Genomic DNA, 16875 nt, shown 5'->3' on the forward strand with positions numbered 1-16875 from the left:
CACATTTCCAATTTCACAAGAATGAACTGGGAGCTGAAAGCCAGCCTTCGTGTGACCTTCCACAAACTCATCGGTACACTACCTTGGGTGACCATGCCTGCAGCTAGACACAGGACACTGTCCTGTTACAGCTGCTTGAGAGGTAAGGCCACACAGGGGTGCCTATCCTTACATACTTTTCACTAAAAGTACAAAAATTCAGTCTATAAAGTCGATACCAACCGTGACAGCAGCAGCAGGCTGTTCCAAGGAAGGAACTGGAAGTTGTGGATCCAAGGTACATGCGATGGCTGGCACAGCGGGTTAGCATGCTAGCTGAGGTCTATGCACATCATCATATTTAGTTCCAGGATGGGATAATGCAGGATGAGCAGAATGTCTGCATTGGTGTGCTGCAACCAAAAGTTTGTCCTCTCTCTCCTTCCCCTTGATCTCAGCTGTATCCTCTCATCACCCTGCACAGACCATGATGCTCCACAGATTCGTCTTGCTTCTTTCTCCGAGACCTGATCTAACTTAATAATTCAGAAACCTACAATGGTTTCCCGTGGGGCCAGACAGCTCATAGAACGTCTCAAGCTGGACGGGACCCGTGAGGAGCTGAACCAGTTCACAGCCAGCCCGATAAGCACTGGAGACAGGACAAAGAGGGGCTGATCACGACACCAGCTCAGCTGCTCAAGAAACCACGCTGTTACCATCACTGAGTTTCAGTAATCCAGGCTGCGTGCGACAAACCCAGACTCCCGCAGCCATGTGTTCGCCTCTGTGGGAAACAGTTTACAGACTCTTCATGTTACATTTGGGAAACATGTAATTCTAGGAAAGAAATTCTCCTTCCCTGCCACTGTACAGAAAGAGCACATGCTGGTGTTGATTGTGCGCGAGCTATGTTCAATCACTGCACTATTTCCAGCTTCGGCGTGATGGAAAGAGAATCCTGCTCCAGTCCAAAAAGCTAAACAGGTCATCATTTCCAGCACAGAGATTTGAAACTCGACTTTTTGAAGACTGACTTTTCATGAAGCTCATCCACACCACGATTAGACACCTGTCACCACCTGAGGTCTGACTGCATTCCTCTTGTGTACACAGAACGGTGTGGAAGAGACGAGCTTTCGCTCACAAGAAAAAAAATCCAAACAAACCTGTAAGGTGCTGACAATCTCATACACAAGGGGACTTAACACAAACAACTGCCAAGGTGAAATTTTATCAGTTTACCCAGAGTTCAGACATCAGCAGAGCAGGACGGAAGTTTTCTGACACTCCACCAGAAAAATCCCTCCATCACATGCACAGCACTGGCAGAACCAAGGTCAAAGCTGTTGATCAACACTAGGTCTTTTTTAGCATCTACAGACAAACTGCCGACTGAACGGATGGATTGAAGATAATTTTGTTTTGTTTTGTTAAACGATAACACTGTTTCTTCAGCTTGCTGGCCCCGGTCTGCTCAAGCATGGCAGAGCACCACTGGCTCCTACTACAGGCAGACTTTCTGGGAAGGCACAAACAAGTGAGGAATCCTGCAGGAGAAGAGCTAGCAGGGCAGGAGGGAATAGAGCAGCAGCTTGCTTATCCACACGGTAAGGGACATGAAGAGACCTTGAGGGTGACCAGGTTTGGCCCCACGCTATTGCAGCACAACTGCATTCATGTTATTTATTCAGTCTCCATAGAACCACAGAACGGTTTGGGGTGGAAGGGACCTTAAAGATCATCTAGTTCCAACCCCCACCTTGAGACTTCTTTTGTGATGCCACAAGGCCTACAAGCGCGCAGACCCAACCCCCTTCTTATCTTTTACTTACAATTTTTCATTAAGGGAAGCTCACACCCACATGATACCGTTCATTTAGGCTTTATCTCTTCCCAGCCATTTTTTTTGCTGGGCTGAGGAAATAAAACTTTCAGACCATAGTTTCATATTGCTAAACTACATCAAAGTATCAGCTTAATGTATTCAGGCACCACTACTGCTTGTTCCCAACTCAAATGCAGTGCTGCCAAAACCCAGCCGGTTTCTGGGGACCACACTGTGGATCAGATCAGGTAACGGAGCTCACACACACACAAACATAAAAAAAGAAAACCTTCAAAGTGTGGTTTTGGTTTTGAAGCAGGAAAAGAAACAACCACCTGTGGGCATAACTAATGAATTCCCAGAAGATAGCAAAAATAATTTACTTGCATGACCTTGCACTTCACATGCACAGGGCCACACCACTCCTAAAGGCAAGTCTTTTTTCAGGACTGACTCAAGCCTCCCTGCAAGATAAGGCTCTGCGATACCAGCCTTCCCACTTTATTCATTTCACTTCACACAGCTGGGCCTTTGTTAAGCCAACATCATCAGAAGCCAATCTTTATTAGAACAACTACAGCAGACAGACCCCATGAACCCTGGGGAGCCCAGCTAGTAACCTCACCTGAAATGTAACAAAAGTATTTTCAAACAACACATTTGCTTTCTTTTTTGCTGGTTCCTCACTCGCTGATCTTGTGTTAGTTCTTACCTGCCTACAGCCAACACATTTTCTGTGCAGCAGTTACTGGAGTCACGTAGATGAGCGTTCCGAGCTAAGCAAAGACATCTGCACTTTTATTTACAAAACATTAAAGATGAAGAGAAAGCACAGCCCGTGAAAAATACATTGCTAATGGAAAAAAAAAAAAAAAGTAAAGAAGGAACTTCTGTGTATACAAAGGGATTTAAAATTGGCTGTTCACCATTCTTTATAACTGAAAGTGAAAGCACGCTGTGCTGGAAGTGGTATCGCAAGAACAGAAATCCTCCTGGGTGAGACCAGGGAGTCCTAAATCTAGAAAAACATGAGGAATACCCTAAACCTAGAAAAAGGCAAGGAATAATCACTCCTTTGTGGGACAAACCACAAGTTTTCATTGAGTGAGGCTGAGAAAAGTCCTCAGCCCCTGTTATCAATAACACTGGGGAGGAAGGCATACCAAATAGCACAATGGCACCTGCAGTAGATTTTATTTATCTAGGAATTTATATAATTAATGTGGGATCCAGAGTTGGATTTTTAAGTTCCACAACAGATCAACCACTGAAGTAATTCATGTTAATCACCAGCTGTAACTAACGTTTTAGCTTTCCGTGCACTTATCCTCTCTGATGAGCAAAATGCAGAAAAATGGGGAAAATGGTTGACATCTACCGCGATAAAAGTTTTTTTCCAAGCTCTGCATCAAGCTGACCCAAACGCTGATTGCATTGTTCTGATTAGCAACTTCGGCCACCACATGAAACACACCATGCTCGAGTTTATACAGTTGATCTGAATCTCTCTCCTGCTCCCAAGAGGCACAAGGAACTACGGCATGACTCGCTGCTGGCACAGGAGAGCGGGCTGCTCTGCCTCCCCGGCCCCATCGTCCACATCTGCACCCACCCTCATCCAGCAGCAGCTCCCACCGAACACCTCCATGAGCAGCCTTAACCCTGACACAGCAGAAAACAGAAAATCAAGTATTAGTGCCTTAAGGCGGTCCACTAAAGGCTCTGACAAGAGCCAGAGTCAGCTCAAACATGGGGCAGGATTCCTGTGGCCAAAACCGAGCGATCCCGTCACAGCAGCACGTGGTTAGATTTGCCAGCTGCCACCAGAGCACAAGAAATGAAACTGGAAAGAAACGAAGCGCCTGGTGTAAACAAGCACGGAACCACTGCTACACAGCCTTCACCAGAAAAACATCCCTGTACTGGAAAACTGCTCCTTGAAGCGGTCCAAGCACTCCTGTGCCATTCAGGAAGCAGACAAGCAATGTCACCTGTATGCAAAAAGCTGGCAAAGTTATTTATGTAGGAAAAAGGTACAATCAAAACCTTGAAAAGCCAAGGTTTCATTCAAAGGAGGGTTTCTGAATATCCAGTTTTGCAATGTGTCAGCAGATTACCACCTCAAAGTCTCTTCCAAGCAGCACTGAGAGCAGTTCCAGCTCTTTTGGCTACCAGCACTCTTAGGCTCCAAGTAGAGGTTTTCCATCAAGTGCTCCTCTTGAAGCTCTGACTTTAACCTCCTACCTAACACCCTGGACCTTCACCTTGTGATTCTAAATGCAGCTTTTAGCTTAAATGAGATAAAAACCCGCACCTTTAAAAGGTACACATTCTTGAATTTAAATTCAGTTGGAAATCCAACGCTACAGCTATCATTGCCCTGGAAAAATATGCAGTGTTTTGATCACCATGCTTAGAGGAGTAAGTTTTATTTTGAATTTCCATTGCAAACAGAATTTGAAAATATTTCAAACACAAAAGCTCTGAACAATGGTTAAATTTTATTTTATTAAAAGCCCAGTGCCTTTCATAAACCCTCACCCTATATGCTACACTGGATCAACTCCTGCTTGCAAAACCATGAAAGCTGCTATTATCTATGCGTGCACAGGATTAAATACAAGACAAAACATCACATTTTCCCTATTTGCTGCTTGGCAGCTATAAACCCTTCCTCTTTCCGATTCCTCCATTTTCAGTTAACTTCCACAGACCATAAATCAGAACTTCACAGATCAGAATCATGCCGGTACTGTAATTCTTCTGCACATTCCTCATTTCCAGCTACGCATTCAGATTTTCTGTGCCATACTTCACCAAAGCAATCACCTTGCCTTGAGATGACACTGGTGTTTGAGAACAGCAGGAAGGACAGCGGGGTCCCCCACACACCAAGAGTTAAGCCACCAGGAGTCTCCAGCGTTTTTGAAGGACCAAACCGGTGACAGGCAGTTTCAGCAAAGTCATTTTCCTAGCGCAGGCGAGGACCTCGGCACTGACCTCCTGAGAGCCGGCCTTGAATTTGGCAAGCTGTGCAGAAAGCGTGCGCATGTTTACAGGCAAAACAAGCTGCTGATGAGGTTATTTCATGCGCTCTGCTCCCCTCCACTGTCCAAGAGCATTAACAGAGCCATCAGACTGAGACATGACTGCATGGAAACAGCACCTCACTCATACTTTGCTGAAGATCAGCATGCCATGGAGGGCTCACCCTTCCACGTGTGGTTGCTTTCAAAGTCTGAGTCACCCTCTCAAATAGCCCAGCCACCTTCCTAGGTCTAAATCAGGGCAAGCCCCAGGGTCACTTGTACGCTTGGACTGATCCGGCCTAACAACCACAGCCTGGCTGGAGCACCCCGTGCCTCGCCACATGGACTTTCTGGTACTGGAATTCGGGCTTCTGCTGCTGCAGAAATGGGGACACAGGGTTTGCCACGGAGTTTTGTAACAGCTTTAGACTGTTGATACAAGGACTGATGCTCAGGCTCCACCAGCCTAAGCTCAGTATATTCTAAATTAAGGCTTAAGATTTGGACAAGAGTGGGATATTGAATTGCATGGCTTCCTCCTGACTCTCCCGGTCAGGAGCTTCTGTGTGTTCTCCCACACCCTCCCTCCCCACCTCTTTTGTTGCTGTTCCCCAAATGAGGAGAACTGAGCTGATGGCTCTGAATCTGAGGCTTGTTTCAAGATGAGTAATGTTAACAGCAAAGCGTTACAAGCCTGGACCTCCTCCCTCTAGCAGATGATGCTCCACAGGCACAACTTCACAGGATGCAGGGCCAGCCAGAAAACGGGCAACAACTGCAAGAAAAGGGAGGTCTTGCTCCGTCCCTCATGTACCTTGTACCAGTTTCAGCACCCAGGACCCCTCTGAACCAGCTCGGCTCTTTCACTTCAGCAGGTATGACAGGCTCAGCAGAGGGTCCAACGACAGGACAACCCAGGCAGAGTGAGAGAAAACATACCTCTCCCCACCTTGCCCCCAGCTTCTTGCATCTCCAAGCCTCCCAGGGAGCAGCATGGCACGCTGCAGCTTGTGCTGATGGATGGACCCACCACCACCGAGGCGGCCCCTAGCCCTGCTCGTTCTTGTGCAGCCGTCTACTTGCCTTTTTGCTGAGATGACTTAGCTTAGGAGGGGCCAAAACTACCACTAGAGCTGCTGTAATTAGCCACTGTGAGATGACTGGGGCTATGCTGTACACCTCCACTGTCAGCCACAGTTTCACCTGCAGTCACGCCAATCTTAGCACCCTGTGATGCCGAGGAGTGGCCCTGACCCACCTTTGCTGGCCTTATGCTCACCCAAGCCCAGAACACACCAGACTGTGGAAGTAAAAGCAAACCCAATTTTCTGCCAGTTTAGAACAGAAACATGGAATCATTTGGGTTGGAAAAGACCCTTAAGATCAAGTCCAACCATTAACACTGCCAAGCCCCCCAAACCATGTCCCTAAGCACCACATCTTCAGCTCCCTCTACAACAGCTCACTGGATCCAGATGAGACCCGGGGCTGCCAGGAGGGAAGAGGAGGGTGTCAAATCACCAGCAGACAGGGTGAGATGTCACATAAATGAGCCAAAGAAGCAGCCAAGGTACTGACACTGAAGTGGGCACAGCTTCGTTCCCCTGCTCTCCTGGCTCTGGCACTCCTCTGAGCTTTTCACTAGCTCTGTTCACCAAGAAGAGGACAAGTGCTACAGCAAGCACAAGGGAAGCAGGTGGGGAAGGTTCAGCACTGACCCAAGAGCTGCCTGCCAAGCCAGAACAGAGGTCTATGCATGACAGCAACCAGATAACTAAGAAGAAGCTTCTCTTAAGACCAGAGCAAATGCAGTGCTGCTTCCTCAGAGCATCTCCTGGCAGAGATTCACAAGCTGTCCACCCTCCAACTAACTCAATTTAAACAGGTGGCTGCTACCATCAAAGGTTGTCCCCCCTCTTCCTACCATCCCCAGGTACGCTTTTCCCATCACCTCTGGCAGTAATGGCAGCAGGATGAGTCACTAAAAGCCACCAGTTCAACAGAAAAATATCCGGGGTGGGGTGGGGCGTGAGGGGTGGGGCACAGCAAACCAACCAGAAACACCCAACCCATAGAGGACAAAAAGCTGAATCCGTTCACTGAGGCCCAGCGATCCCTAGCAGAGAGGCAAAGATGGTCTGCACTCTTCGGCAGCACCTAACTCCTAGTCAAGGTAAGTGCATGCCTTGGAGAGGGAGGTAAATGTAGCAAATAATGTCACAAATTAACTAGTCTTCAATTAGTCATGTTATTTATATCCTAAATGTACTGCAATTTGTTTTTTTTCAATGGAGAAATCTGCTGCAGAGTTAACATGACCTTCTGTCCCAGGTCAGACCAAGGTCCAGAGAGACAAGTTACCACCTCACACACTCGGGGAAAAGTCTAAGCAAGACAACATCAACCTTCCCTAACAAACTTATACCAGCAAACAGCAGCACTGGTACTTTTGAGGGCAGAAATTATATCCAGACATCGTGTTTTGTAAGAAAACAATCCACCCTCCTTGAACTCTTCTCAAATTCTTCTACGGTTTTGGCCTGTGCACCATCATTGTGGGGAGCAATTACACAATCTGTGAGCGACATTACGAGAGATTTGCCTTTTAAACTTCCTGCCCAGCAATTCCGCTGGGTGCCATCACATCTTTAGACACGAAGAGTACTGACTGATTTGAAACAATGAGGAAAATGCATTTCTATCTGCATGCCTTTGGAAAATACAGCTCAGCAGGCTGCCCAAGACTGAAGAGAGGCTTTGGTGACAGTGCAAGTATGCTGTGGTACTTTCCCACAATACTCTCGGTCTCTGTGATTAGCAAATCCAAGAGTCTCTGAACACAAAGTGGCAACCTTACACTTGAGAAAACAGGGCGGGATCTATGGATGAGGCAGGGCAGAAACCCAGCTGTCACAGCCTCTGATGCTGAGGACATGATAAATGCCCAAACCCCACTCTGCCTTTCAGATTTGCAGTGACGACACCTGGGGACGTTTAGATCATTGGTGTTAGCTGTAGGGACAAGAGACTTTTAAAAGTTGAGAAACTCAGGGGGGGAAAAAGTGTGCCATGTAATCACAAATAAAATTTGAAGATACTACCTTCAAAGGATTCGAATTAGAACACACATATTTTTGGAAGTTTGTTGTGTTTCTTTACCTCCCCTTTATGTTTATTTTTATGCTTTCTACTGAATTGATTTCTCCTCAGATGCACATAAAAGATCCCTTTCCTTTCTGCAGCCACTTAGAGATCCGTATTCCTGAACCCCTACAGCTTTGTTTCTTCCATCTATTACTAAAGGAAATTAAAAGAAAGCTGATTACCCAAGTAAGCTTGAGGATAATCACCTACTTTGTTTCTGTATCGCAGTCTGTATTAACAACACCAGCAGCAACAACAACAAAAAGTGAGAGAACTACTTAGGGGAAGACCTGATCCTTCCCCAAGTCTTCACAGATTCCATTGACTTGCACCATATTTACTTTCAACACTAGGAATAACAAGGAGCTCAGGCATCTGACACAGCCATTCCACACAGGCAGAACCCTGCTTCCAAAGTGCAGATCATCAGAGTCTAAGACTTAACAGTAAATTTTAAGTTGTATCCATCCAGACCATGCTTCCATAGTTCTTGCCAAGACCTAGAAGATTCATCCACCTATCAAGAGTATAAAGGACTTAAAAAAAATCTATCAGGCTGGCAAAGTTGCTTTGGAATAGAGTTTTAATTCAGGCAGAACTTCAGTCCAAGCTATCACACTGCTCACTGTCACCCCACAGCAAACATGTACCTCACCCAGCACACGTGCTCAGAGGCAAAACCAGTGTATGAATCTCCCTTTCCCATCTTTTCACTCTCACCTACCAACTGCAGGTCCCTTGCCCCCTGGGTGGGCTAAGTAAAGCTTGGGATAGTCATGCTACAAACCAAAATGGTCCTGATGAGCAATAACCCCAAAGAAGAATTCCAAAGTTCCCAAAGGGCAACTCCAGCCCCAACACCAGCACCTCTTCCCTTCCTCACTCAGGATACTTGCCAAGATCTTTTGGGCAAGGAGAAATGTAAAGACGTAGGCAACTTTCTTTACCTGTCAACATAAGCAAATTATATATATATATACACCTGTTTGCAAAAGCATGCCGACTGCATGTAGATACCAATCCCGTGGGTATTACTCTGCCTCCCCAGTGGCACAGCTTAGCTTAAAACACCAAACAGCAAACCTGCCTGCACTCAGAGGCCCAAAGTTTTCACAGTGTTCCCACATCGTCTCTCACACCCACCCCCTGGAGCCAGGTGACCTTCCTGTGCGCTGCAGTTCCCAGTGGCGTGGGGAATGGAGTAAGGACACTCGTCCCCTGCCCCTAAATGCAACTTCTCACAATGTTTCAGCAACACAAAACTGAACACAGACTCATTAAGCACAAGGCATTAAACCTCTCTTTGCTCTAGTAACAGGGCAAGGCGTTAGTTCAGAGGCGATGACTTGCAAAGTTAAGAGCAATGCAATATCTGCAGCAAACAGACAGCACAGGTCTTTCATCTCATTACTGCCACATTGAGTCAGATAAGCAAACAGTTTGAGTTGGTGGAGAGCAGCTACCACCACGGGTTTCGAAAAACCATGCCCAGCACGTTTCTGCTTTTATTTTGGTCCTTATCTTTCACGTTTTATTAACCTGAGAGGCAGCTCCACTTGTCTTAGCTCCTCATGCCCACCTGAAGTCAAACCTCTCTATGGCAGCCCTTCCTTGCTTCTACCAATACTACTGTGCTTCTCTTCACTCAATACTTTTAGCAGCAAACATCTGACCTGTGGCTGAAATAAGGCAATATGGCAGTACGGGAAGCAGAGTAACAGGGTATTCACAGGAACCTATTTCTACTTAACTGTTTGGGCTGCCAGGTTAAGAACCTAACAGCAAAAAACTTCTTCCCTTTAATCTCCAGTAAACACCACAGATGTAACTGCCTCCGAAAAACAAATGCTTGTGGCATTTGGCTCCAGATATCACCATCTTTTAGACAAAGTTAAGCTTCCCCAGGCAGCTAAAAAAGATGGAAAAATGGGACTTGCATGACTGGTGCAACCACAAACTGCGACAGAAACAGCACAGGCTGTCCTCCTGTTGCAATAATGACACGGTTGAAAGCCACGGAGCATCCCCTACGCTGGGAACAGTTAGAGGAGCGCCTGGACGCTGTGTTTTGCCTCCCTGAGCACAAGGGATAGCTCATTTCCCCACGAGGTACTGCAGTTGGGGTAATGAGCTGCACGGGCAGGACACCCGCAGGGGAAAGAGGCAGCACCTCTAATTAGGAGCGTGCAGGAGCGGCTGTGAGGCCCGGAGCGTCACGGGGACCGCTGCGATGCTGTGACACACCAGCACAGAGCGCGGCGCAGGCCCGCGGCTGGGAACGTCGCTCCGAGGCGGGGGGAGGCCGCGGCCGCGCCCGAAGCCCGCGGGAGCCAGGCCCGGGGGCCTCGCTCGCCGCCGTCCCCTCTACCGGGACTCACCGGGCTCCAGCAGATGAGCGAATCGGTGTCGGGATCCTCCACCAGGGTCCACAGCTTGGTGAGGAAAGCAGGCACGTTACTGCCGCCGGGGCCGGCGCCTACCGCCGCCGCGCCAGGCCCCTCCATGGCGGCAGCCGCCGCTGCGCCCTGAGGGCCCGGCTGCAGGCCCCGGGGCAGGTCGCGGCGCGCCGGCCCCCCCCGCCCCCGGGAAGCCGCCGCCAGGTGGGGTTTGCGGCGGACCGAGGCGGGCGGGCGGCGCGGGGCTCAGTGCCGCCGGCGGCCGCCGCCGCGGGGCCGGGCCGCTGCCTGCGCACTGCAACCCCCGGGGCCCAGCATGGCCGCCGCCATCTTGGGACGCCTCCGAGACCGGGCCCCCGCGCGCGGCGCCGCGGCGCGCATGCGTAGCCCCGCCCCCTGTGCGCCGGGGACACGCCCCCAACTCGGGACGTCACTGTCGGCAACCCGCGCGCGTGCGCCCCCCCGGCCGGCGCCCCCGCCGCCGCGGCGGGCCTCCCCGCCTGCGCGTGCGCCGTCCCCCCGGCGCGACCGCGGCGTCTGCCCGCTCGGCCCGCGCGCAAGCGCAGTGCGCCGCCCTGCTCCCGCTGTGCGCATGCGCGCCGCGCCGAGTCACCTCTCCCCTTTGACCCCTCCTCAAATCCCCCCCCCATACCCCCCCTCCCCCCCCCGCCGCCACTGGGAGCGCGGGCCCCTGCCCCGGTGCCGCCGCCTGGGCGCTGCTGGGTCTGGGCGGGGAACGGGGGCGGCGGGAAGGGGGGGCGGTGCCGTGACCTCTGACCTGCGCGCACGTGGTGCGCGGCGCGGCCGGCGGCGCACGCGGGGTCGCGGGACGGAGCCATGGAGCAGGTCGGGGCGCGCCTTGCCATGGTTACGGGGGCGGTGGGGCTCGGCCCGGTCCCGGGGGGGCCTGGCACTGCGGGGGGGTCCGGCCCGGTCCCGGCCTTCTTCCGGGGGTCCCGGCCCGGTCCCGGTGGCGCCTAGTGGGGCCCGGTCTTGTCCTGGGGGGGGGGGACCAACCCGGTCCCGGGGGGATCCCTGGCACTGCGGGGAGGGGAGCCCGGCCCGGTCCCTGCCTTGTTCTGGGGGTCCCAGCCCGGTCCTGGTGGTGCCTAGTGGGGCCTGGCCTCGTCCCGAGGGGGCCCGGTCCGGTCCCGGGTTCCCTGGCATTGCAGGGGGGCCGGGCCGGGCCGTGCGGCCCCTCCGTGAGGCGAGGGCCGCTAACGCGCTCCCCTGGCCCGTTCCCTTCCAGCCGTGTCCTGCCGGGGAGAGCGAGGAGCTGACGGACAGCGAGGAGAGTGTCTACTCGGGGCTGGAGGACTCGGGCAGCGACAGCACCTCGGAGGAGGAGGAGGAGGAGGAGGTGGAGGAGGAGGAAGGCCCCGGTGGCAGCTCGCCCCCCCGGACACACGTAAGAGCTGAGCGGCCTTTCCAGCCCCCAGACACGGCCTGGAAGGTCTCTCCGACCACCGAGAAACGCCGTTTCAGTGGGTGGGGGGTGAGGCCCGGCACCTCCCCACCTGCTTGGGGCCTCGGGGGAGCTGCCAGGGTCTGGTCCTACCTCACAGATAAAGGCACGTAGAGGCAAATCCGTGCCGGTGAAGTGTGGTTTTCTCCCCTGACCCAGCCCCCATTTGTGTCTGGAGGAGGCGGAGGGGGTGTGAGGAAGGTCCTGGGCCCTGTGTTGGTGCCCCTGTGTTGGTACTCCCCATTTCTACGTTGTGGAGAGAAAGCAAAACCAAACTTGCGTGCGCAAACCGTAGCAGAGGTTGGTGGAAAAATTAATCTTTATTTACTCAAATTTATCTTGAGATAGTAACGTGCAGATGCTGGGTACACCAGCCTTCTTCACTCATTAACAAAAGTTACCTTGTCGTTACCCTGGCTGTCTGGGTCTGTGTATTTTTTTTGAATGATGTCTAGAAGATTTACCGAGATCTGGAGTAGAAATTCAGTAGAAAGTTCCTTTAGAAACCTGCTCAGCAGTTGCACCAGACTGCCTCGGGCTGCGGGGGTTGCAGTTTGGCAGCTGTCCTGCTTGGGTTGTCTCCATCCACAGCCGCTTGTTCCCACCTGGATGCCATTGTCATGCTTCGACAGCTACTTACAAATCCACGGCATGCGCCAGGCCCAGTGGCCGATCCAGCCCAGAAATCGCTCTGCAGAAGTGGGCTTTTTTTTGTTGTTGTGCTTTGCTTTTCGGAACAATCAGTCCCCTGCACCACGCAGGTGGTTTGGCTGGTAGCGTAGGTTTTCCTTGGCATTGTCTCTCCACTCTCTTTTGCCATACGGCTGTGTAAGCAGAAGGACACTTGCTTAAGCCAGGACTGACTGCTAGTGCATCGTGCGTCCAACACTCTCAGAGCTGGGGCTGGTTCTGCACCCGCCACACCTGATTCTTCAGCCTTTTATTCAGTATCCAGGTGTCTGCAATGCTACAGGTCTGTAAAAAGTATCTGGAGATATCAGGATCCATCATTGTCTCGTTGCAACCTGGGTCAAGCTGGACATGATGCTCTGCGCCGTGCTGGCATGTTGTGCACCTAAAGAAGAGCCACAGCGGTTACAGCAGCAGCTGAAGAGGTCTATGGGGGGGATGGATCCTGAACCCTCTTTCCATTGCTGTGCGATATGTCCCTCTTTTGGCCTCGCCACTGCTTTGGGCAGCGATAGCCTGTTGGGTTTTTTAGTAGGATCTCGATGAAGTCAGATTCCTGATTTCCTTTCTTGCTTGGTCTTCGGCCTTTGGGGTCTTTGCTGTGCAAAGACAATGGCACCTCGGCAGGAGGACAGGAGCTAGTGCTGATCCTGCCAGGCAGGAGACCTGTGTGCTGCTGGGCTGCATGTGGAGAGAGTTACCCGACAGGCTGCAGCTGTCCTGAGCGGGAACATCAGAAACAGGGCAGAGACCTTGACTGGAGTCCCTCTTGTCGGGGAAGGGCCCTGAAGGGGTTTCGCATAGGGAAAAGGCATCAAACACATTGGACTGGGCCAGGAATTGCAGAACACTTTGGGTTGGAAGGGACCTTAAAGACCCCTCAGTCCCACCCCTGGCCACGAGCAGGGACACCTCCCAGCAGACCAGGTTGCTCCCAGCCCCGTCCAGCCTGGCCTTGAGCTCCCAGGGATGTGGCACCCACAGCTGCTCTGGGCAGCTTGTACCAGCACCTCACCACCCTCACAGTAACAAATTTCTTCCTGATATCTGACCTAAATCTCCCCTCTTCCAGCTTAAAGCCGTTCCCCCCATCCCATTGCTACAGGCCCTTGTACAAAGCCCCTCCCCAGCTTTCTTGTGGGTCCCTTCAGGTACTGGGAGGTGCTCTAAGGTCTCCCCGGAGCCTTCTCTGCTCCAGGCTGAACCACCCCAACTCTCTCAGCCTGTCCCCGCAGGGGAGGTGCTCCAGCCCCCTGAGTATCTGCGTGGCCTCCTCTGGCCCCGCTCCCGCAGGTCTGTGTCCTTTTTGTGCTGGGGGCCCCAGAGCTGGACACAGCGCTGCAGGTGGGGTCTCCCCGGAGCGGAGCAGAGGGGCAGAACCCCCCCCTTGCCCTGCCGGCCACGCTGCTGGTGGTGCAGCCCAGGGCACGGTTGGGTTTGTGGGCTGCGAGCGCACGTTGCCGGGTGCTGTTGAGCTTTTTGTCCACCAGCACCCGCAAGTCCTTCTCCTCAGGGCTGCTCCCAATGCATTCTCTGCCCAGCCTGTGTCTGTGCTTGGGGTTGCCCCGACCCAGGTGCAGGACCTTGCCCTTGGCCTTGTTGAACTCCATGAGGTTCACACGCGCCCACCTCTCAAGCTGTCGTGGTCCCTCTGAATGGCATCCCTTCTCTCCAGCGCGTCAGCCGCACCACACAGCTCGGTGTCGTCGGCAAGCTTGCTGGGGCTGTGCTCAATCCTGCTGCTGCCAGCAAAGGTGTTAAACAGCACTGGTCCCAGTACGGCCCCCTGAGGAGCGGCGCTTGTCACCGGCCTCTGCCTGGACATTGAGCCATTGACCGCAACTCTGAGTGCAGCCACCCAGCCGATTCCTTGTCCACCGAGCAGTCCATCTGTCAAGTCCACATTCACCAGTTTAGAGGCAAAGATGTCGTGCGGGACAGTGTCAGATGCTTTGCAGAGCTCCAGGTAGATGACATCAGTTGCCTTTCCCTCGTCCACCAACACTGTAGCCCCATCATAGAAGGCCACCAGATTTGTCAGGCACAACTTGCCCTTAGTGAAGCCAATGACCTCCTTATTTTCCGTGTGCCTTATGACAGCTTCCAGGAGGATCTGCTCTGTGATCTTGCCAGGCACGGAGGTGAGACTGACCAACCGTAGTTCCCCAGGTCTTCCTTATTTCCCTTTCTGAAAACTGGGGTTACGTTCCCCTTTTGCAGTCAGTGGGAGCTTCACCAGATTGCCACGACGTCTCGATTACTCCGGACATTGTGTTTGTCATTGCAGAGAGCAAATAACTTGTTGTGGGGGAAGGAGCAGAAGGTACAGAGCAAACCGTTGGTGTGAGAGCACCGAAACTGTAAGGTTGTCTTGGGAGCCAGAGGGGCTGGGAGCATTTGGGGCAGCTCTGGGGCCACAGGCTCGCGATGCCTCTGGAGGGGCGGCCGCAAAGCGGTCGTACCCTGTGGGCAGCTTTAATGTTTTCCGATTCATCGCTCTAGTTCCAGCTGTGTGTGAAAAGACTTACAGCCTTCAGTCCCGTTCTGCAGTTTTTGGCCCCTTAACCTCAGCCGTTCAGTGCCATCAAGAATGTCCTATTCATATAATATGTTCATACTTAAAAATGGATTTAGAGCTTTGGGACAAGAATGAAGAGAAATAGCTTCTCATTAGAAAATATTTTACTTGCTAGCATTGACGAACTGTTTATTTGCCTTGGGTGGATGTGTTTAATTTTGAATGATATTTCCCAAATTCTGGTCTCTTAATTGCAGGCTCTTAAAATCTTTGCTTGCTATAGATCAGCTCTCCAGTAGGCAATTCTGCTTAATTTACTAGGAATTAGTTGTGAAAACATTATTAAAAGGAAAGCTGAAATTTTTCTTGGGTTGGTTGTGATGGCAAAACCTGCTTGGGGAATTATTTTTTACTATCTTTATAAGATAAGAGGATTGACTGGGGGTATCTATGACTGCAGCTAAGTGCTTGTCAAGTGTTGGATCTGCCGTTAGCATGACAGGTAAGAAACTGAGACCCGCTGCAGGTTGTGAGTTGCCACAGTGCAGTCTTCTCTGCCGTGGGAGCAGTGGGGCAGCAGGAGGATCTGCTCACGAGACCTTGCTCTCACTCTCACTGGTATTTGTGGTATTAGCTTGCGCTGGCTCTTTGGTCCGTGCCCTTGACCTGGCCCGTGCACCCATTGCCTCCTCTGCTGCCCTAAGCACCCACTTTATTTATTTTTAAATTTTGTTTAGTTTGCTGTGCTCTGTAGGAGTGGCTTAGCTGAAGTGATGTACAAACCCTATGCAGTCTTCAGACGCCACCAAAGAAGTTTTTATTCTGGCAGGGTAGAATTGTTGGGTTCTTAGTTACAGGAACATGAGAAAGAGAAGAAAAGGACTCCAAAAATAAACACAGGCTCTGAGTGTCCTTGATGTTAATCCGTGGCTTTGGCTGCTTGTTAGGATCTCCTCCAAGCTGTGTTCCCTGTAAAGGAAGACAGGATGCTGCTACCCTGGGCTGTGCTCCTAAATTACCCTGGAGAGACCTTGTGGGAGTTTAATCCCTGTGAGAGGGGAAATGGTTTGATTTGTACTTCTGGCAGCAGCCTTTTCAGAAGGGAGCTCATCCCTGCTCCTTTGGGGGGGGGGGGGGATTTTAATGCTTGCCTGAAGGGTTATAGCCAGTTCTTAGATGTTTTCTTTTTGTTTGGTGGGTTGGTGTGGGGACTTTGGCACTCCTGGGGGTGTTGCTGAATGATGGTTTGTGCTCTGCCTGTGAACAGGTATCTCTGAAGAGCAGGCATCTCTGGAGGCCGGTCTCTTCTGCTTTCGTTTAACTTGTTCTCTGAAATGTAATGGATTTTTAGCCCTAAGCTTAAAATATGTTGCAAATTATACGACATTCATTTCCAACACAGTGTAGCACTGTCGGGGACATGATGTGTAAGTGCCAAAAGCAGCCGTCAGCTGTAATGCAGAGCTGTCGTTATTAAGTGTGGTGGTGAGAGCCCCCAGTTCTTCCTGCTCCTTGCAGTTAGGTAATAAAGTGCAAATACAGAGCGCGGACCCTCCCTGGCAGCTTCTCTGAAGCAGTGTTTTCACAGCAGACTAACGAACTTTGCAGTCAGCAGCTTCTCCGAAGGCTGCCAGAGTGGAGATGTTTCCCATCTCCAGCCTTGCCCTCTCTCTTTTGGTTCTGCTGCGTCTCAGGAGATGCTGCCTTGAGCCAGGTCACCTCACCGGCGTGACCAGGAGCTCTCTTTCCTCCTGCTGAGGTAGTTTCCTTTCCACAAGGAACACAAGGTGAGCAGGTTGAACGGGCTCCCCAGGGAGTGTGTCATG

The 16875-nt window shown here is 51.6% G+C and overlaps 2 protein-coding genes and 1 long non-coding RNA gene across 6 annotated transcripts in view; 2 read left to right on the top strand and 1 right to left on the bottom strand.

Annotated features, from left to right (window-relative positions):
- Positions 1-10738, bottom strand: part of HSF1 (heat shock transcription factor 1) — a 72427-nt gene extending 61689 nt beyond the window's left edge. For 2 of the 4 annotated variants that reach the window (XM_055799189.1, XM_055799185.1), the window contains exon 1: positions 10359-10737. In XM_055799189.1, coding sequence (XP_055655164.1) covers positions 10359-10484 — 126 coding nt within the window. In that variant the 5' untranslated portion in view covers positions 10485-10737. Of the gene's footprint in view, positions 1-10358 lie in introns of all 4 variants that reach the window. The other 2 variants (XM_055799186.1, XM_055799188.1) reach the window with 2 other exon arrangements.
- On the top strand, positions 4330-7963 carry LOC114011517 (uncharacterized). Its single transcript, XR_003553445.2, has 2 exons — positions 4330-7009; positions 7168-7963. It is a non-coding gene; the product is annotated as an uncharacterized LOC114011517 (long non-coding RNA).
- Positions 10739-11063: 325 nt separating the features above from the next.
- Positions 11064-16875, top strand: part of BOP1 (BOP1 ribosomal biogenesis factor) — a 69596-nt gene continuing 63784 nt past the window's right edge. The window contains exons 1-2 of the mRNA XM_055800101.1: positions 11064-11222; positions 11626-11784. Of these exons, the coding sequence (XP_055656076.1) occupies positions 11214-11222; positions 11626-11784 (168 nt within the window). The 5' untranslated portion in view covers positions 11064-11213. The remainder of the gene's footprint in view (positions 11223-11625; positions 11785-16875) is intronic.

This window comes from Falco peregrinus, chromosome 3 (genome assembly GCF_023634155.1).
Source record: "Falco peregrinus isolate bFalPer1 chromosome 3, bFalPer1.pri, whole genome shotgun sequence".
Taxonomy (NCBI): Eukaryota; Metazoa; Chordata; class Aves; order Falconiformes; family Falconidae; genus Falco; species Falco peregrinus.